The 22,519-nt window shown below is 38.5% G+C and overlaps 1 protein-coding gene across 1 annotated transcript; it reads left to right on the forward strand.

Moving 5' to 3' along the window:
* The first annotated feature begins 644 nt into the window (after positions 1-644).
* Positions 645-21,099, forward strand: GORASP2 (golgi reassembly stacking protein 2). Its single transcript, XM_015889057.3, has 10 exons — positions 645-825; positions 8,975-9,055; positions 9,959-10,162; positions 11,200-11,286; positions 11,664-11,794; positions 13,583-13,715; positions 13,895-14,015; positions 15,198-15,275; positions 17,134-17,244; positions 19,993-21,099. The coding sequence occupies exons 1-10, from the start codon at positions 763-765 to the stop codon at positions 20,328-20,330; spliced, it is 1,347 nt and encodes a 448-aa protein (XP_015744543.2). The 5' UTR covers positions 645-762; the 3' UTR covers positions 20,331-21,099.
* The last annotated feature ends 1,420 nt before the right edge of the window (positions 21,100-22,519 follow it).

Consider the following 22,519-nt stretch of genomic DNA (forward strand, 5'->3'; position numbering starts at 1 on the left):
GACTCAGCCGTGGGTTCCATGTATTTTCTTGGCCACTGTATGGAAGCAGGTTGCCTTCTTCCTTAAGATACTTTTTTCAGCGTCTCGGTCTAGCCTACAGCCTGGGATTTCCTAATGGTCCCCAACCGTGTTTAGGTCCCAAGCCCCGCAAGGTCACCTTAGGTGTGTTGCGTTTTAACCCGGCTCACAAAAACCTACGCTGCGGATAGAGGAATTACGGTAGTCCTGGCTCTGGGCCAATTACCGAACAAGTCCTTTCCCTTCTTCACCGCCAGAGGGCAGCGTAGGCCGCCTCGAAGTGACACCACACACTGATGGTTCTCACCAGTTTAGTGCCTCACGGGCCTCCGTTGAACCACCCACCACCTACTGTCCATGTGTTTATGCTGATTCGCCTTCCGCCTTTTATATATAAATCCCAGAAGGCACCGCGAGCGAGGGAAAAATTACTTTCCTGAGTGTCCTCGCGGCACGCATGCGCCGAAGCGCTTTCGGCTGGCTCGCTCTTTCGCTCACGCGCGCTGGGCCCAGCAGGTGGCGCTGTCGGGAGCTGCTGCCACGGAGGCCTCCGCTTCCCAGCGTCCTGCGCACCGAGCGTCCCGGCCCGACGGAGTGCCACGTCTTTGGTGCGGTGGCGGCGGCCGCGGCGGCAGGCGGGGAGGGGCAGGAGCGGGAGGGCGGGTGCGCCGCGCGTCCGTTTGCGCGCCGGAGAAGCCGCTGCAGCCGCGCCGGGCCCTGGTCGTCCGCCGCTGGGCCTGAGCCATGGGCTCGTCGCAGAGCGTGGAAATACCTGGCGGGGGCACCGAAGGCTACCACGTCCTGCGAGTAAGAGGATAACTCGGGGGAGGGGGCGAGCGCACGTGGGAAGGCAGTGCGGCTGCGGGTGGGCCCGGCGGGAGAAGCGGGAAGCAGTGCGCGAATGCCGGGGGCTGAGGCGGAGGGGAAAGCCGTCTGGCGCCCGGCATTCGCTTACGTCCCACGGGTGACTTCCAAGACTGCTGGACTACAAGCCCCATCATGCCAGTTCACAAAGCTGGGAGGGGGCCCGATGACTTGGAGGCTCAGTTCAGCCAATCTCGGATCACCACTTCGGAAATACAGTACTAGTCATCGGGATATCTGCTTCCCTCCGCCGCCCAAATTCCTGGCAAATACTAGTTTCGCCGCTTAGCGCTTCTCTGAAAGGAGCGCGTTGTCAGAGAAAGTGGAAACGGAAGACGAAGTGGCCGTTTTCGTTCGTTAAGGAGGAGATGGTCTGACCGGGGAAGGACTATCTCCTGTCAGTCTGAGCTGGTGACTTCGGAGAACAATCTGCTATTCATCGTGTTTCAGCAAGTAAATCTTGCTGAATCCGGCAGCAATATCAAGGTCTATTTCATGAGTTTACCTCATGACGGTATTGCTTTTTCCTGGCCTTGGCTCCTGTTTTGAGTACGATATTGATCTGGTATGCTAGACAGTTATACTTACCAAGGGCTCTACAGTTATATTTCTGCTCCTTGATCAACCTGCTTATTCAATGCAAATGGTCAAAAGGTGTGATGTACAATAAGTGCATCTCTCGTGTGGAAAGCAGTGATCTTTCCACTTTTGCACTATAAAATGTAGACTGTCTTTCCTGTTTTTGGAGGAGTAATTGTTTAATTTAAAAACATAACGATGAGCTTTCAAAGCATAATCAGCTGACAAACTAATCCTATAGAATTGTGAAATAAGCCATGTTGGCAGTTAAATAACTGGTGCATGTTAACCCATTACTGAAGCTTGTTAGCAAATGCAAGTAAAGACAATGGAGAATCTGCCTCCACTGTCTTAACTTCACATATCCTAAAACTTACAATTTCAGTGAACATGCTTTGGATGTAATCAGTAAACGGGTGCCCGTCTACATTTTGGGATTCATTTTATTCATACTATATGTTGGTGGAGGTGCTTTGTTTTTGCTTTGTGTATTATACATTATTTTTTAAAAGCAAGTATACGATGCAATTTGAGCATTTTTGATCCACTTTCTTCAAGTGAATTCCACAAAAATACAGTAGTAAATGGTAGCTTGTCAGGATGTCACAACTTTCACATTAGTGAAGTTTGTTCATCTCTTTTATCGTCATCTGATCCCAGAATTATTACAAATTTACTTGGTTCAAATTTTTTTTTTCAATGTAAGTAGGTGTCAAGAGATGAAGATTTTCTGTAATTTGCTATTTCAAGGGTTTCTAGGCAAAAGGTATGAAATAAATACTTTGTTCAAGTCCTATTAAATACTAGAGAAATTAATCATGTTGTCAATTATAGTAATTTTGGTTAATTTCAAACTAGCAGTAGCCCCAGAAGAAATTTGTGTCAGCTTCATCTCCATAAACATAATTAGAGATCAGATTTTTGTAGTGCATCCATAACATTCTACTCTACATTTCTGAGTTTATTGATATATAGCCCTTAAGTAGAGAGTAACTTATGTTCTTGGCATCTTGACTGTTGAAGAAGAAATAAAAGGTGAAACAAATAAAAAGTGATGCCTCTGTGTCATAGAAACTATATTAATTGCATTTATTTTAGGCAATTTATATGTCACCCTTTTTCTGATACACCCAAAAAGCTAACAATAAAATCAAGAATAAACATTTAGAAAGTAATGGGGAAAATTATAAATAGTATCAGTAAAGTACACTAAAACAACAATATATTGTATTTAATTGGTAGAATATTTACTTAGGTGGGGGGGAAAGTAAATTTTCAGTATGGTCAAGAGTGAGTTTTTTTTCTCTTTTACATACTTGTTTGAGATTTTATGTTTCTCAGACTCTATAATTTGTCAAAATTAATTAGTTCAACACTTATGTCAGAATTTTGAAAGCAGCTTTTTAGTGACTGCAGGGTGGGCAATTTTTTGATGACCAGAGACCATATTTAAGATTTGGGAGTGTTGAGGAGCACAATGTGTGCTCTGTAGCCGTTGATCAAGAAGTTAACTATTGATATAAAGTCCTTAGGCAGCTATGAGGCAGTTCTTACTGAATTAAAAACATTCATATATAAGACTCTAATATATAAAGGCATTGGATTTATGGTAATCTGACTAGTTGTCTTCTTCCTCCCCCCTCCTTCCCCTGAGGTTTTTTCCTTAGTCATTCATTTTTCATGGAAATTGTTAGTAATGGTACATATCTTTCTTGGGTGTCCCTGTCTGAAATGCTGTAATACATTTACTGCCAAGCAGTAAAGTCCTGCTAAATAGTGAAAGCTGTTGCTTGTAATCACAGTGGGATTTGCCAGCAAGAGCATTTGTAGTTTTCTTCTTGGTTAGATTGTCAAACTGCTGAGTGAGATAGTGGCTAAATGGAGAATGAGGTGCATCAGTTTGCTGTATTCTCAGTTCTCCCTTTTCTTCTCCAACTTACCTTATTTCAGTAACTTCAGGTCTTATATTGACACTCCTAGGGAAAACCTGGCAAATTGCTATTATGAATTGGAGACATAGAATTTAGTCCTTATTTCTGGTTTGTTTTTGATTTGCATGCTAGCTAGTCATAACATGAAATAGGAGTATTCTTCACTAGCTGCATTTAGCAAGACAGTTAGATTCTGCTGTGTTTCAAATCTGACAAACATCACAGCTCTTCACATGAGGATCAGAACCAGATAGAGTTGGTGACATGTTCCATCCAGCATAGCCTTGCTTTCCCAATCTGTTTGTTAGGCCTTGGAAGGGGAGCTGTATTTGTGCTTGCTTGTAGGCAGGTACACAACTGTTCATACAACCTGGAGCTAATTAAACAGTATCTTGAATGCCATGGATAGAAGCCATCTGGTTCAAGTAAACTCAAATACAGCTTCCCTTCAGACCTCTTGAGACAGTCCAAGGAGATAGAGGAAAGCAAAGAGAAAGTACTGCATACAGTCCCAACAAGTACCCAGCTAAGACTTCTGCCTTCAAGCAAATGCCTGAACATGGTTTATGATATTCCTACTGTCACTAAGAAGGCATGTGATAGAGGAAGCACCAGCTGTACAATTTAATTTGTATGAGAATGTTAATGAAATATTTTAAAAATTTAGGAAAAATACTTAGTTACAGGCCAATGAAACAAAAGGGATTCTAGAAAGGCGATAACTAGTGGGATAGGAAGCATCTGATATTCCTTACCCTAAATCTGGATCTGGATCTAGAGACTTTGGATCATTGGAACTTGGAGCCAGGAAGGACCCATAGAATGAGGAATGTCAGAGTCACACATTCCTTATTTGACATATAGATAGGCAGATCTTGCCGGCCAGAAATGGTCGACGCTTCAGCGGTTCGAGTCCAGCCTTCGCGTTAGCAGGGTGAGCTCCTGTTTCCTCCCCAGTTCCTGTCAACCCAACAGTTCAAAAACTCATGTGAGTAGATAAATGGGTACTCTCACTCCGGTGGGAGGAAAAATGCTGGCGGCGCCTTGCAAAAAGGAGTCGGGAGCAGTTGCTGGTAAGCGCGAAAAACCGTGCGCACCCGAAAGGGCGCGAAGCAACGGAAACCCCGCCTCCTGTGCTCGCCAGCTGGGCTCTGCCCTAGGAAGGAGGCTCTGGCAAACCACTTCCGAAACAATTGTCTTGAAAACTGCAAGGACTCGTCCAAAGCAGTCACTGCAGAGTCGGTAACGACTGAGTGCAGATTAAAAAAAAAAAAAAAAATTGAGAAAAATATACATGAATAAATACATTTGATACAAGAATATATTACAATATGGAAGAGAAAACAGCATTATATCAGGTATATACATAAAACAGCATATCAGGTATATACATAAATATCTGTCGGACAGAAAACATGAATTAAGTAAATATTAGATTAAGAACTTAAAATGGGAAATCATGCTGAAGTTACTTCAGCGAAATGAAATGAAATGTAGTTCATTCCTACATATAGTTTGGAAAGATCTAACTAGTCTATGACCAAACTAAAAATGTGAGATTGGTTAAACAATTTACTTTACAAGCTTTGATATAGAAATGTGTTAGTTCTTTGCCTATATGCATGCTAAAATATTTTTTGTTAAAATTTTTGCATGTTTTAACTTTTACAATATAACCTTCATTTTAGTGTTTTTTAAAGACACTTTTTGCCTCAGGCAGTGATTTAGAATAAATACTGTGTGTTTAAGACCCCAAAGAGACACATAACCTAAGGGAAGTTTGAACTCTTTGGTACATCTAATAACAATTAAGTTAATGGTGAACTAAACCAGAGACATACAAAGGATTTTTTTTTTTAATCTTGAGCATTTGCTGACCTTGTTAATGTCCTTTGACTCACATTCCATCTTCCTTGTTTCCTTCTGAACAAAATGATGAAGCTTACCTTTCTTCTCATAGATAACTAGAGGTTGTCCAAGGCATGAACTTGAATATGGCAAGGTATTTTTATTGGGCACCGTAAAAATAAGCAGGAAAGAAGCATATTTGCTTTACTGTGTGGCTTTATATGACATTTAACTACTGAATAGACTAATTATATACATTTCTGCAAATGTAATTAGAAAACAAATTGAGGTCCTCATGGTTCATATAGTAATGAAAAATTATGCATTCTGTTTTGAACTTGCCGTATTACTTACAGTAGGAAAATACTGTTACCTAAAATTATTTGCATGTTAAATAACTTTTTTCATGTTGAATTTTGGAAATAAGACTATCAAGATAATTGTTTTTGCTTTCTTATGGCTCAGGTAGAATGAATGATTGTACAGTATCCTAAAACAATCAACTATATGTAATTATAACTGTGAGACTCCTCAGTATAGGTGATTTATTTTCTTGTAACAATTGGATCAATTCACTTAGAGCTTTTTCTCCTGGAAAAAAAGTTATTTCTGAATAGTTCAGTGGAATCTTGTAGTAGCCAATTAAAAAGAAAAGTGCAGACGATTTTAATGGACTGAACTAAGGCATAGCCTTTAATGCAGACTGTATGTTGAGATGTTTTATTGCATTAGCTCTCTGCTGAATTACCAAAAAAATTATGTCTTCAGCATTTTGTAGTTGATAAACTGGATGCCACTTTTGCAGACCTTTTTATCAAAAACTCTTAAACTTTTTGTGTTTTAAACATAATATCAACACTAGTTTTAAGTACTTGGATTAAATACCAACTTTAAATATTTTAGGTACTTATAGTTAGCCATGTAGAATTCTAAAATTTCTAAAATAAGAAAACGGCTTTAAAACTGACTTGCAAATAAGCCCATGTAAATTATTTGAATGCGTTCGTGTTAGTTATGAGAGACATCTATGAAATTATATTTGTAAAATTTCCTGTCACATCTTAGAGATCCAAGTCAGTTCTTGTACCATTGTTCTGCCAATTATAATTTATCAGATGAAGAGCAAGTATGTTCACAGATTCCTTCCTCTCATGCATTCTTATACTTGCAGACCATCAGACCACATATTCCTGGTTTAAATAATGCTACGAATCATTAAATCAAATTTTGATTTATTGTGTAATTATGAATTTGATGGAGTGCTTATTTTTTGGAAACATAACTGCTAAGGAGCAGGGTATAGTATTTATTTCTCTTTTATGGCATCCTAGGTAAATATGCATTGGTAAATTCAACTTTTTATTTTAAAGTATTTCCTCTGCTATGTGATGTATAAGACAGCAGTTTTAGAGGATGGGAGAGTCAACCTTTCTTCCAAAAACTTGGACTGGAGCATTCAGCATGAGGGTAGTCCTGGTGTTCAGTAGAACGATAATCTCAACTCATGAAGAGTATAGGCAATTATAAATACAAATATAATATTATTTTAAAACAAATTTAAAATTATATGATCCTTCCCAAAGATTAGTGGGTGTTAATGGGCCTGCGTGGTGGCAGAATGCAGCCGAGCAGTCTTGTTTAATGGTAGTTTCCTACCTTCCTTCTTTCCTTTCTCTTCCTTGAGGGATTCTTTCCACAAGACAGTTGGTGGTCAGACCAGTTTGTGGGCAGGAAGAAAACAGAATATGAAGACTTCCCTTTCTACTCTTTGTTTCCAAATGCATATGTAAATTAGAGCAGTTACAGATAAGGGATATAGGGAATTGTCTCAGTGCTGGTACCACTTGTACTAAATCTTAAAATAGATGATTAACACTGGTTAATGTAAAGGAAGGGCTGACGGTTACATAGCGTGAAATATGTACTTCTACTAATGCAGAATTTTATGCACATATAATACATATTGAAGATGCTATGCTAGCAAATTTAGGTGTAATTGGATTGTGTTGGTCTCCTGGGCTTTATGATTGTGATGAAATATTTTTCCAGCAAAATAACGACAAAAGAGACTAAACCAAATTTCTGAAGGCATTGGTGGATAGGCTTTATATAAATATTATTAATTAATGAAATAAAAAACATTTTGTTATTAAACTTCAGGGCCTCATGGAGCTCTCAAGCTTTCCCTGTGATTAGCAGAAAAGGAATAAAGTATTTGCTTGTTTTCTTGACACTAAACCAGCTTGCGTGTTTAAGCTATCTCCTTCAAGTAATGCACTTAAAAAAAGAAAGCTGATGAAAACTCCTTCTCCAGATAATCACCAGAAATAGGTATCTGTGTAATACAAAGAATGGGCTAACAATGAAGGGTGTTAGGAATAAACATCTCTCACTGGCAAGGCATTAATAGAAAAATATGGCTTGACAGCCACACAGATATAGTGCCAAGTAGATTAATTATGGTTTGGCATGAGCATGGAATAGTCCTGCTCTTGTGATCAGCAGAAGAATATGCAACCAAATGCTGAACATAGTATAATAAATATAATTCCTGGATCTGAGCCAGGTTTTACAGAGGGAGTGGCACTATGGAGAAACTGTATCTCAAACATTTACTCAGAGATCTCTTGCCCTTTTTCATGGGTCTAACTGTTATGGAGCAGGAGTGCTGTGTGTTGAACCTCTTTGCACTTCTAGTTGACTGCTGGTTTAGTTCCTTTTTTTCCCCTCCTAGAATAGCCCTCCTTAATAAGTGTGAGGGTGCAAAGGTAGTATCTGTCTGCAACTCCTTAAACCAAGTGTGTTGTTTCCTGGGTTTGTAGTGCAGCTATGCAAGGCAGCTGTAGAATCTTGAGAAAAGGTGTGACTACTTTAAGGAGTCACAGAAAGATGCTCCATTCCCACCTGTATATGCTCTGAAGCACCTTTTTTGCCTCAAATTCAAAAACTGCACATTCCTAACGTCTATAAATCTCTCTGTTTTCTTCTGTAAATCTTGGCTTGGCTCTAAGCTGTTTAGCCAACCTGTTGGTAGCATTTCCTTTTGAGCTACTATTATTCTAATAAACTGCGGTTTAAATTAAAATATGATCTACAACTTTGCCAGTTTATCTTTCCTTTTATTACATTTTATTATTTTATTGGGATCTCTAGCTCCTGTACCATTAATAGCTGTTTATTTGATAGCTAGAACCTTATTCTCCATGCTGTTTAAAAAAAGAGAGAAAATAACTGTAATACCTCTGGCCATGTGTGATATAGCTTTCTTTGTTCAAAACAAATTCCTAGGTGAGTTCATAATAATAGACCTTTTTTTGGGGCAGAGATTAGTTTGTATATTTTGAGAAAAAAGGCTCAGCACAATCAGAAACTTTTGAAAGTTATTGAAAACTACATTTTAAAGGCTGCAGCCCTTAAATTGCTATTGCCCATGTGATGACTGGATTTCCTAAGGTATGTCCAGAGTTAGTGGCTTGATAACAGGACTTGATATTCATCTGTTATTTTCAAGAGGTGACATATATTTGCGTTTTTAAATTGGTTTGGCTCCCTAAAAGTTTGCTTCTCCTGTAGTATACTGTTGGCTTTGATTAATGCAGCATTTATGGATTTTTATTAAGGTTTTCCATGCTGGGAATCATAATCCTCTTCCTCCTCTTCCTCCTCCTCATGCTTTTGACTATCAAACCTGTTATATTTTCTCTCTGATTTTCCATGTAATGTTTATATTCTAGGTGCAAGAAAATTCACCAGGACATAGAGCTGGATTGGAGCCATTCTTTGATTTTATTGTTTCTATTAATGGTTCAAGGCTGGTAAGTGAATTCACAAATTAAAACTCATGGGTACTAGCCTTGTTGGATGGATACCTGAAAACCTAAATCCAGATTTATAACTTTACAATCTAATGTTACGGAGTTAGGCCTGGGGAGGGGAGGTAATAATCTTTTCCCAATTGAAAAGAGCTCTTGACTCATAAAAAATAATTTGATACTTGTTCATATTGTACAAGCTATTCTGTTTCCTCTGGGAAGTTTAGTTGATAAAGGGAAACACATTGTTCCAGGCCTAGATTCCTGAGATACAAAATTCCTGCTGATGGATTATTGATGAAAGAAGAAATAGGTTGTTTCCTTTAGTTGAGTTCCTGCCTTGGTACTTGTATGGATTGGTTATATTAGTCCAAGGAGGACAAGATTATGATATCTGGATTTTCCATGCCTTTTGGAATACTGTATGAGATTCATAGTTTCTCCATTTCAGCTGTGAAATATATATGGTTAAATGAGGTACATATTAAGTATAGTTGGCAAAAAAACCCTGGTTTTTCAGGAAGCCTTAAAAAACTGGGTGTTTCCTGGGTCTGAAGGTCAGGTGGTTAGTTGGGGTATTGTTCATTTATTGTTGTTTTGTGTTGTCCAATCAACAAGCAAATGCTGATAGAAAGTTAGTACATAGTATATGGTTTGCTATGAGGAACGAATAATTGTTAGAAGAAGGGAGCATGATTAAAATTATAAGAGCATGCTTCTGTCCATTTTGTTATATGGAAGTGAGAGTTGGGTATGTTAGGAAAAGAATAAGTTTAATGCTAGGAATGTGCAAAATGTTCTGTGCAAAATGTTTTCTATCAAGTACTTTGAAATGCTGATACATAGCTATAGTGTGAACATAACTGCAAATGAACTCAGCAAATTATACCTTTATACCTTTCTTAGAATAAAGACAATGACACGCTCAAGGACCTGTTGAAAGCCAATGTGGAAAAGCCTGTTAAGATGCTGGTCTACAGCAGCAAAACATTGGAGCTCCGAGAGACATCTGTAACTCCCAGCAACATGTGGGGAGGGCAGGGTTTGCTGGGAGTGAGCATTCGGTTTTGCAGCTTTGATGGAGCCAATGAGAATGTGTGGCATGTGCTGGTAAGTAGAAACTCCATTTTTCTTAGAGAAGAAAATCATTCACTCCAGGTTTTGTGTGCAGAATCTTCTGGCTTTAACTGCCTCTTAGCTATGAATAGGCTTGTACTTACAATGGGAATTTGGCACCTTTTTTTACTAACTGGCATAGAAATAATTCAGTCAGTTGCATGTATCTCCTTTATTGCACTTTCTTCATTAAATTAAAATCTGTAAGAAAAAAAGAAAGTGTGATGGCCTTCATAGAGTTTGTTGCATATCCAGCAATAAAGCTTTTCTATGTCTTTCTGGCAGGTATTTTTTTTTAACAAGGAACAGATAGCATTCAACAGCACAGCAATGTATTTAATGTATTATTACTCTAAATGGGATTCTCCCCTTTCCCCCCAAAACAGCAGTCAGTGTGCAAATGTATGCTTTTTGGTATATACTGTGTATACACATTTTCAACAACTTCTCTATCTTGAAGGCAGATTATTTTTTCCTGAAGTGCACATTTCTTTTGTTAAGGAAACTTTGAAAAGTATTTTAATGATTATGTGGGCTAATGTGGCAGAGGTTGGGGGCAAATCTTAACCAAATTGACTCTTGGGATGTCATTTTCTCTCTCTCTTTCTCTCCTGCACCCCTTTTCCCTCCCTCCCTCCATATAAAGTCTTGAATTTTTTTCCAAAAATGTTTTACTAAGATTTGAAATACTGGTTATCCTCTTCTAGCTTCTGTCACTTAGCCAGGGAGAGCACCTAGCTAACCTTGTCTGGGCTTGAAAGCTAAGTAGGGTCGGGCCTGGTTGGTACTTGGATGGGAAGCCATCATGGAATCCCAAGACTCCGCTAGACTGACAAATAGAAAAAAATATCATGAAAGAAGTAGGGGTAAACTATTTGCTTACTGTTGAGTAAAAAACAGCATGGAAGTGACCATGTAGTCATCAGGAATTGAACTTGATTTGAGAGTTTTTTCTTTCTTATCTGTCTTCTGTACTTTTCTTGGTTTGGTTAAAGTATTCAGTCTTTTTCAATTTTATGTCTTGAAACTAGGAAGTTGAACCAAATTCTCCTGCTGCACTTGCAGGTCTTAGACCTCATAGTGACTACATCATTGGGGCAGATACTGTCATGAATGAGGTAAATGTGTATTTCGTTTATTTAAAAAAATCAAACTGACATTTTAGTCTGAAATCAGTTTGCTCGTAATAATTTAAAATTGCTTTGTGATGAGCATTGTTGAGCTTTATTTTTGAGTAGACGTACATGACTTAGAAATTAAAACACTGCTGTTTTAAGATGAGCAGAAAGAACAAGTGAAAACTGTAAGGGAGGCTTATCTTATAACTTGTGAGTGTCTTCTTTATTTTTACATATCAGCTGAAATAAACTAATGAAGGTTCACATCTGCTACAATGACCAGTTCATTCTGAATTTCAGAACATTAAAATTATGTTTTGCATAGCTATATTAGACCTTGGATATTGAAGTGTCAACTAAATATGTTTTTTCCTTAGTCTGAAGATTTATTCTCTCTTATTGAAACACATGAAGGCAAGCCATTAAAACTTTATGTATACAACACTGATACTGATAATTGTCGAGAAGTGGTTATTACCCCAAATACTGCATGGGGTGGAGAGGGAAGGTAAGCTGATTTCCTTCAAAGATATATGAAGTGTGATTAAACTCGGCATTAAGGCAGTATTTCTGGGTTGTTCCCACACAATCAGCTTTCTACCAAACTGGGCAGGTACAATGACAAGCAGATTAAATACTTTTCATAGGTTGAATTTATGTTAAGCATTTAAAGATATTTGTTGCTGAGCCATGAACTCCATTTGCACTTTGAACAGGCAGAATATATGAGGGATGATTTGCTAGTGTGATTCTGTTTTATAATAATACTTCTTATGGTAAAAGTCATATCAAATCTCAGCTCACATGCTGCAAGATTTTGTTCATCCCCTTATTGAACACAAGTACTTAAAGTACTTAAAAATAAATGCATTTATTTTCAGCATCTTGAGTAAATACTGTAATTGCCATCTAGACTTCAGTTAATTTAGAAAATATCCATTCTATTTGGTTATGTTTCTTTCCCTTGGCTGAAGAACAGTATAATTCTCCATGTGACTTGTAGGTTATAATGAGCTTCCTTCAAGTTTATATAAGCCTCATAATGTACTAAAATGCCTCTATATCATGAGAAATCAGGAGTTCTGCATTTTCCTCCTATTTAGCTGAAAAGAGAGTGGTATAAAAGCAAACGTGAAAAATGAAAGCAGAAGGATATCTCTCTATTCCCATGATGCTTGGAGATTTCTGTATAAATACGTAACTATACCTGGTGTCCCTGAAAGGCTTTATTCTGAGAGCACTTTCGTTCCCTGGTCGTTCAGCTTCAGGTGCTGGGATGGCTGCGGAATGGCTCCCTTTTGCATGACAAGCCGGCAGAGGACATTCTCTGGATTCCCCTGAGATTAGGCAAGGGCTAAGTGGAGAAAGGCTGCCACCAGTAAGAAAGTTTTGACCATGGAAGGCTGTTCTCTAAAGTTGTTCACTAGATGCTTTAGGCCGGGGGATTTTATATGTCCAGCCATTCAAATGACTCTAGCTACTTTTTTAGAGTGTTGATTTATGCTGCCTTGGTGGCAAAAGTTTTTAATTGCTCTAAAGTTGTGTAAGCTGCTTTGGAAGTGAGGATAACCCTTAAAAATGAATTCAAGTTGTTTGCTATTTTCAATATCGTGCACATGCTGGGATTAGTTTCATAAATGAAATATGGCTGCTTAAGGATACCGACAGTCCCCCACTTGCAAACTTTCATGTTGCAAACTCTCATTGATATGAACAAGATGGACCTGGAAGTCAGAACCGGAAGTCGGGCGGGAAGTTGGGAGAAGGCAGGAAAGGGTTTGTTTGCAGCGTGCCGCAAACGAATCCTTTCCTGCCTTCTCCCACATTCCATTTGCACTTGAGGTTTGCATTGGAGTTGGAGTTCCCAGAAAAGGTTAGTTTACGCAGCGCACTCCGTTGCCAAGTGAGGCAAGAGAGGCAGAAGACAGGGGAGAGAGGCCGGAGGTCTCCTGCCTTCCCCAGCAACGGAGCGTGCCGCACCTCACCATCTCCTCTGCTACCACCCTGTCTCCTGCCTCACCTGGTGATGCTTTGACAGAAGATAGGGCTCCTCTGCCCACACCGCTGCCCTACTTCCTGCCTCCTCTTTTTTTTGACTTTTAACTTTTTACTTGGTTGGACTTAAGAACAAAACGGACTTACGAACAGCCTCTTGGAATGTAACCTGTTTGTAAGTAGGGGACTGTCTGTATCGTTTGAATTCTGTCCATACAATTCCTCAAAGGCAATCCTTTGGCATAGGGTCAGTGTGAACGTATTTAGGATTAGTCTTATTTCTTTTTCTTTATATTTAAAGCCTAGGTTGTGGCATTGGCTATGGATACTTGCATCGAATACCTACTCGCCCTTTTGAAGAGGGAAAGAAAATTTCTCTTCCAGGGCAGTTGTCTAGTACACCTATTAGTCCACTCAAAGATGGCTTTACAGAAGTAAGTTGTCATCCTTTTCTTTTGCAACCTATACTGTGATTCTCCTAAGCATTTCTGGTGGAATAAGATTCCTGTTTTGTAATGCACTAGTCCAATATGCAGGTCCTTTTCTAAGCATTTGTTTCCTTGTACCATCTTACAAAGCAGATCTTTGGTAAAACAGTGTTGTTTTTAATTAGGTGCAGCTGTCTTCAGTTAATCCCCCCTCTGCACTGCCACCTGGAACTACAGGAGCAGAACAGGGCCTGGCTGGGCTTTCCATTAACTCAACTCCTGCTGTCCCTAACATGCTCAATACAGGTTTGTCTTTTGTGTAATCCTGATACCACTGTTCTGTTTTCTAAATGTAATTATATCAGAGCTGAATGATAGTCTATTTAACTTACATGCTGTGTATAGTCATGTGCTATAAAGCTACAAAATGGAGCCTTACTGGGGGGCTGGGTGGAGAAGGGTCTGGTTCTTGCAGAAGAGGCCAGATGTTAAACTCTCTGTTTCTATAAATAGAATTTTGCCAACTTGATTCTTTTTCTGCTGTAGTCTTGTGAGTCTGCAATAATTTGGTTCGGGGCGGGGGGACACTGCATACAGTGTGGCACAAGGTTTTTCATTGAGGAGAATGAACGAGCAAATATTAGGAGCTCTCTAACGCATCTAAAATAGAAATTATGTTTTGTTTCCCATCCAATAATTCTCTACATTTTTAATGTTTTAGAAAATGTTTTAAAAATAATCTCTTTGGACAAATTTTATGTACATTAGGTAGTCCATAGCAGCCAGCATTGGCTGTACCTCAACTACTTTTGTCACCTTGAGATAAACAAGGGAATAAGGGGCTTAGACCAAGTTCCCAATTCTCTTACAAACCAATAACAAGCCAGAAAACAGTCCAATTGCATTGCTTAGAACAGGTGGAACTCTCAAAATGATACTTCTCAAAACACACAAGCATTGAAGCAGAGTTCTCAAAACACATTTCAAACTCATAACATTTCCCATCTTTGGGGTTCCTCTTTGTAAGAGCACTTTTCCCACTTGGGTTGAGCACTTTAAATCCAATGAAATATGAGAAGAGGAATAATGTTTCCTGCCAAATCATTTTATAGCAGAAGTTATGTATCTGCCAAAGAAGGTAAAACAGGTTACTTGGGGATGAGTACTATTTGTTTTATTTATGTATTCCTTTCTTCATTTTAGAATAATTCTTTATTTTGGCTTGTTTTTTAATTTATTTTCAACAAAACATTGAGGGACATGCTCTGTATGCAAAAGGACCCTAGTCTCTGGCATCTCTGCCTTAAAAAAGATCTGAAAGTAATTAATAATAAATATTTTAACTGGACAACCTAGAGGCTACTAGATATGTTCAAAATATCTAGTAATCTAGTAAAGTAATAAATATTTTAACTGGACAACCTAGAGATTTTGCTAGATATGTTCAAAACAGCATTTGAAAGTTAACATGGCATGATTTTTCATTAGGTGTTCCTACAGTACCATTACTGCCTCCCCAAGCAAATCAAACTCTTCCTCCAGTTAACTCAGCAGCTCCGTTACCAGGTACGTGATACAGACATGGATGAACTTTCTTGCGTGTAACAGTGAAAAGGATTTTTAAAATGGAAGACAGTCCTTTTTTCTTCATTCAGATCACTACCTGAGTGGACTTATGTTAGTATTTGAATTGTATCGTAAATATCATTGGTTAATTTTCAGATGCCTCTCCTAGAATGCAGTTTTAGATGTAGTTAATCTTTATTTGCTTATGCTGAAGATAGGGGGTGATGTAAGAATATCCTGAGAATTAGAAGCGCCAGCTAAATAAATGATGTTAATTACATTTCAATAAATATGTGTGTGGCCAAATGTACAGTGTTAATCAATTGAAAATCATCCCTCTTTTTATAGATGTTACATTATAAAAATGAAATTAAAATATAAAAAAGGCATATTTTCATTCTATATTATATGAATATAGAGATCCAGTTTGGTGTAGTCGTTAAGGCACCAGACTAGAAACTGGGAGACTGTGATTTCTAATCTTGCTTAGGCATGAAGCCAGTTGGATGACTTGGGACCAGTCCCCCCATCTCAGCCCTAGGGAAGAGGCAGCGGCAAGGCGCTTCAGAAAAACCTTGCCAAGAAAACTGCAGGGACTAGTCCAGGCGGTTGTCAGGAGCCAACACTTACTTGAAGGCTCACATACACACACATATGCATACACACAAAAATTATATGAATATACCAGAACCAAAATCTTAATTGAAGATTTACTTAAAGGAAAATCTTCTAGGACTGGCTTCTATGGTCTATTCAGTGGACATTTTAGTTGATATTTTGTTTAAATCAGTCCTAATGAGAATCTGACATGAACTGAACTTTGCAAGAGCAGTTCTTTTTTTGTGTTTGTCATTTAAAGTTCTTTGTGAAGTTAATATGTATAAAACATGAGTTCATACAAGATGAAAAACATACATTCACTTGGCATAAAGCAACTTAAAGTCATATACAAGAAGTTCAGAAGAAATACAGTAAACCAGACACAGTATATTTAATTGTAATATATTGGTAGAGAGTGCAGACAGTCTTATTTTTGATACAGATGTTTGCAGTTATTGGAGCCAGATAAGCCAGAACACATATACCAATATTGTACTAGTTATAGTGACTCCTGGTTTGTTTCATATTCAAATCAAGAGTGCTGGTCTTGTCTTTTAATGCCCTAAATGAGTACAATGACTCTACCTTAAGGTTAGCACTGAAGGCTTTGCATGATTGGATTACCTCCAGAATGATCTAGACTAGATCAGGATGTTTTAACAATTTTTAACGGAGTAGTATTTGCACAATACTAATACATACTATAATGTCTGGTCTGTAGGGAAAGAACTGCACTGTAGTAGCAATTAAACCTGTAAGACTACGTACTGGAAACATTTTCCAGTTTATAAATAACAAGACCCTTTACTCCTTGTCTATCTATGACACTTGGGGATAGAATCCATATAAGTTTTTGAACATCACAGAAGAAACTCTTCTCTTGACATAAGATTATTTAAAGATATAACACAAAGGATTATAGAAAAAAAAACATTCCCAGCATATAGCTGTCTCCCTTGTAGACAGACTGCTTCTACCTATTCCATGTGGGGGAAGGAGGTACACACTGGCTGCTTCCATACATCTGTACCATGCCCATTCCTTGAAGTGATAGGCATGGCCAAGGAGGAGTGCTCTCTTCTGGATCCTGTAGGACATCCATGTCTCTGATGTTCTCTCTTCAACATACTGTGACTGTTGGAAAAGATTCAAAGTGTTCCTCCATTAAATGAAGTTTCATTGTCAATTTTTCTTTTTGACCTTTTCTGGTTCTGCAAGTAGTGTGAACTTCTGAAATTTAGCATCTTATTTTTACTAGGATTGATGACTTTACCTGCTGGTCTTCCCAATCTGGGGAACATCCCTAATTTGAATTTACCTGGTCCGCACTTAATTCCTGGTCCTGGATTAGCAGACATTGGGCAACCTGGTATGTTTTGATACATTTCTGAACTGGCATCTGATAAACCAGCCTAACTTTTTTAGTCCAGTCCAGTTGCACCCAACTTTTATTAATCATTACGTGATCTTTAGCTTGTAATAGGTAAGGCATTCAGTTGTTTGCTTGGAGCCTTGTACAATTCAGTGTCATGACATTTGGACCCCCCCATTCAGGTGAAAAAAAAGAAGTGAGATCCTCTGGAGAATCCTGCGAAAGGAGGATATTTTTTGGTTATTCTTCTTGCAGTCCCCAACACTACTGTGCGTTAGTGTACAATTTGTACCCCTAGCTTCTTCCAAAGTTGCTGCCAAATTATAATTGATAGAGAGAAGGGAAATAGATACATGGAGATTAACTATTTTATTTTAGTTTAATGTTAATTAGGTTGAAATTTAAATTATTTAAATTAAATTTAGTTTTTGTCCTGGTTTGTTTTTGTTTTTTTTGGAGTGCCACCTCACCCCTTCTCCATCACACCTAAAAGGCCAGTTGTGGCTGTTTTCCTAAAAATAAGTTACAGAATTGGTCCTGGAAACTTTCAGAAATTTCCCAACTTTCTGGAACAGCTTTCATGGGATATGAAGGATTTATTTGGAAGAAGAAAGTGACCAATGTTAATATTATTCTCTTTCCAGAGAAAATATCCAAGCCCCTAATACTACGCTAGCACACTTATATTTGTGCAGTGGGATTTTGCTATCATTTTCAGATTTGCTATGGAGGATCTGGTTGACCATTTGATAGAGAACAAACGTTTAGCCTGATTCAACTGAAGATTTGAGGGTGGATGCTTTGGAGGTGGAGGAAGAAAGAATCCATTTTGTGAGCAGCTCTTGTTCCATCACCAAGATGACTCCATTAGATACACTCCAGTGCTTTCTGGAATATCAGAGTCAGGACAGAGGTTAAATAAATATTCCAGTGATAGAATCCCAGAACCAGGGCTTTACTCTCCTTATGACTAGTGAATAAAAGGTGCAGGATGTTGTTACTGCTGCTTTTATGCTGTTTCTATACTTTCCAACCCAATGGAAAGTTGGAAAGAAATTACATAGATATTCAGGACTCAGTCTCCTGTCCATCCATCAGCAGGATAATTTTCCAGGACTGGTGTGGAAGCAGAAGCCAGCAAAAGAAGGACTGAATTCAAAAATGGGCCTGATCAGTCTGGGAACATTGGAGGGAAAAAAAAATCCAAAAATGGCCCCAGCAAGAGAGGCAGTTGGAGAGTAGCTCAGAATGCTTCTGGCTCCTCCATTTTAAGCTTCCTCTCTCCTGGCCATGTGACCCAAAGCAGAGGGGTTGTGGCACACATTAGTTCATTACGCCGAAGGAAATACAGGCATGTCCTATGGCTGCTTCTGGTGAAGATCTTGGAAAGAATTCCAGAAGCCATGCTCTGCAGGCTTTCCTCATGTTGTTTTATCTTCAGTGCAGAATACTCACAATTCCTCACTGAAGCAATACTCTGAAACAACAGAGACCATAAAATCTGGAATAATGTACATAGAAACTTCATTAGTCATAATTCCTAATAGTGGTGCAGGGACTTAGTTTTAGGCCCTAGGGAAAAAAATAGTAAAATATTTAACCCTGTGGTTTTTGGCTGGTTTTTGGTTTTGGTTACTGGCTTTGTAATGTAAAGCAAAAATACTGGTCAGGATGCTGTTATGTGCTAAAAATTAAACTAGATTTGACATTAGCTAAACAACCAACATTTCATATTTTATTGGCATACTTGAAAGAATAGAAAATAGTGTTAGCTCTTTTTGATGCATTATTACTACTGTGGAATAAAAGTCTTCCTATGTAAATACAAAGTATAGTACTACATTTATTGCATAGAAATGCAGGAAGCTCTATGAATCCTGACATATAAATTGATTTTATATTCTTTTTTTTTTTAATTCTTCATGAATAGATAGTGGATGGGACAGGATTCAGAGGACTGTGAAAACAGAATCATATGCACTTTAGTTTGTCTGCTTGTTTTTGGCTATTGGTTGGTTGTTCATTTGGACTCTATAAATTGCAAAAAGGAATGTAACTTTTTTTTTTTTTTTGGCGGTTGGGGGAAGGATTCTCATATGAAATACCTGCTCCATAAGAAGTTGACAGCAGTCTTTGAGCCTTTGGTGGGCTCTGATTAATATGAGACCTGGCCATCTCTATAGGCAATAAGAGGTCCTTAAATGGTGGGCCATGATCCTCTGAAGGTCATGAACTTTTAAGGGAGTAGCACATTTTTTGGACCTTGCTCACACAAAGCAAATTGATGCCAGAAGGTTGTTTTAGTGCTTATTCCCAATGAAATAGGGTAGTTGTTTTTTTAATAAAGTTGGAAAGTCCTCTCAGCTTTTTATATCATAGATGGATTAAATGATTAAAAGTGGTATGTTTATTTCTTGCCCAACCCTAATCCTAATGAAATCATTAGTATATTAGTTATCACAAATTTATCATTTTAGGGGGTCATAGCACTTCTAAATGTGAGCACCTCCAGGAAATTAATCTCTGAAGCATAAAGATCTTGCTCTGTCTGTACATCTGTAGGGAGCCTTAAGGAAAGCCTCTTCTCTTTGGCTCTTTTTATATATCCTCACCATCTCCCTTGTAATACACAGATGCAGATTGCTAAAATTACTGTTTAGAAATAACATAGCCCTATAGGCTGATGACTGACCCATTTATGACAGAATAGACTGCAAGCTTGTTTTTGTCTTCTGATGTTCTCAGGATTGCCACCACTTCCTTCCTTGCCTCCAATCAACCTCTCTGGAATTGCACCTCTGTCACCAGAATTCCTTGCCCAGTTCCCATTGGTCAATGAGATACCCGCTCTGCCCACAGGTCTATTATCTTCTGCTCCTCCTGTGGCAAGCTTACCCACGAATGCTGGCCCCTCTGTTAATGCGGAACAAACCTCTGCACTCATCCTGGATGCTGCTGTTCCTCCTAACGTGATTACTACTGCTGCTTCTAGTGCTCCTGAAGACAGAGGAGATGGGATAACTGCCTCCAATGAAAAGCCAGCACCCTTGCTCACAGATACAGCTGTTTCCGAATCATCATAACTTCTGCTGATCGGTTGGATTGGGCTTGGTATATTTATTCCACAACAGCAGATGCAAACTATCGTTACTTTCATGCTAGTTTGTATTTTGCTGTCAGAATTCTTGTAAATATACAGAAGGTGACTTAAGGGTCCAGATTTTTACAGTGGGCTTGGTGTAGGACGGGGAAAGGGGAAGGAAGTGCTTATATTTAAAAGACGTAAAAAGGAAATATCAAGGTAGGATATGCAGGTGTCAGCTGCCAAAATTGAGGATTTTTTTTTTAAGTGTAATCTGACTTCAGTAGGCCACCTTGCTTACTTTTCCCCCCACAAATTTGCTTCTCTTAGAAATGAACAAGTAATTCATGCTTGTGGTATATGAAAGCCTTTTTTCTTGTACTTTGCAAGAATTAGAACTTTGGTAATACATTGTGAGGGATAAAAGTATTTACTTTTGTCCAGGTTGTACATTTTAGCAGTATAAAGAACTTCTTCACACTAGAGCTGTTTTATTAAAAATTCAGAATGTGACTTGTCAATTCAGCCTCATTTTTAAATCTGCCTGTATGCAGATCTTTCTGTCAAGCTACTGCCCCTACCTAAACTTAACCACTGTTGCTTTGCTTTCTAAGCCCACTGTCAAAAGCATTGTGAAGGAATCAAAAGGAAACCTCATAATGTTGGACATGGCTCAAAAACAGGAAGATGAAACTTTTGACTTTTTGTAAAACAGGTTGTATTGAAAGAGCTTACATAATGGCAATAAATTCTGAGGATTTTATCTTGTAGCATTCAGTGAGCATATTATTAAAACTGAACATGAGCAAATATACAGCTGTAACACAATTTTGGAATGAAAAACACTTCACAATAACTGCATGTATTTTGTCCCAATATTTCTTACTGTTGGCCTTGCTGGGTTGCTGGGAGTTGTAGACTAGGAATTTCTGGAAGGCCACAGATTCTCCAGCTCTGCAGAGAATATTTATTTTCTTAAAAGCTTAATTAATATTAATTGTGACCCTGCTAAGTAGCCAATTAGATTTTATAGCGCCCAGCTTCCAAGCCAATCCTGTGATCATTCAGTAAGGGCCTGAGCAAGGAGGCTTAGATTAATTGTATCTAGGTAATTGATACAACTCTTTTTTAAAATATAATTGTTGAACAAATGGCTTTCCTTTCCATGCAATCTTGTAGTTCTGAGACAAGTATTAAACATTTTTAAAGTAGACATAAAGTATATGATGTCCTAGTTGTTTCACCCATCCAGAAATTTAATTTTAAGGCATCACATGAATGGAAGGCTGTATTAAGGTTCCATAGGCAACCAGAAGCAGTTTGTTTGATGCCTTTGCTTCTGCTCTCATACATTATTGTGTGTGTAACACTTGACTGCTTTGTCTCTTTAAAGCATTACTTAAGACACATTCTCTATTTCCTATCTTGGTGGGAGAGGGAGAGAGAGTGGTCTGCCTTTCCAGTTACTCCTGATCCTTTCAGAAGGATCCATTGCAGTGGTAGTGCATCCTCAGATCTGGGTGCAAAGATCATTGCCGAGATCATGGCTAGCTCTGAAAAGCAGAAAATGGTTCAGTGTGTTCTACCAAAAACAGATAGATGGGTATCTAACGCTAACATATGTAGTAGGCTTCTATTTTAAGTGAAATGTCTCTTGCCTACTAGCAACATGATGGTATTCATGTTTACTGAAAAGACCACTGAGTTCAAACAGCTTAAGTCCCAGTTATTTGTAGAATTGCAACCTCGATCTGGCATTGCAGGGTTGATAAAATTTCTACATCCCTTCTGACTGCCTCCAAGTTACTGTTCTGAGCTCCTGTACCCTTGAGAGAAGTAACTGTCTCTTTGCCTTGGAGAAGGATTCAAGCATCCCCATGCAACAGCGATGCCCCATTTCAAGAACGGAAAGAGGAAAATCATAGTGGTGGTTTCTATTTCTATTTCCTTAGGGAAATCTGATTTCTCTGGAAATAGAGCAAGTTTTTAAAACATTTCATAAGTGATTTTCAGCAAACATAGGGTTGTGCCATTATTGGTTTTGCTTATACAGAAATGTAGATCAAATTAGCGAATCAGAAAACCTGCCAGAAGGGCATTCAGGTTGGTGAAAGGACAAGTGTTACACAATTCAGTGTGGGTGTGACTCAGCTTGTAGAAAATGGCTGAGGCTACTTTTCAGCCAGGTCT

The sequence above is a fragment of the Python bivittatus genome, unplaced genomic scaffold (genome assembly GCF_059951505.1).
Source record: "Python bivittatus isolate LINGU-HERP-01145 unplaced genomic scaffold, Pbiv_v1 ctg000480_np1212, whole genome shotgun sequence".
NCBI classification, from domain to species: domain Eukaryota; kingdom Metazoa; phylum Chordata; class Lepidosauria; order Squamata; family Pythonidae; genus Python; species Python bivittatus.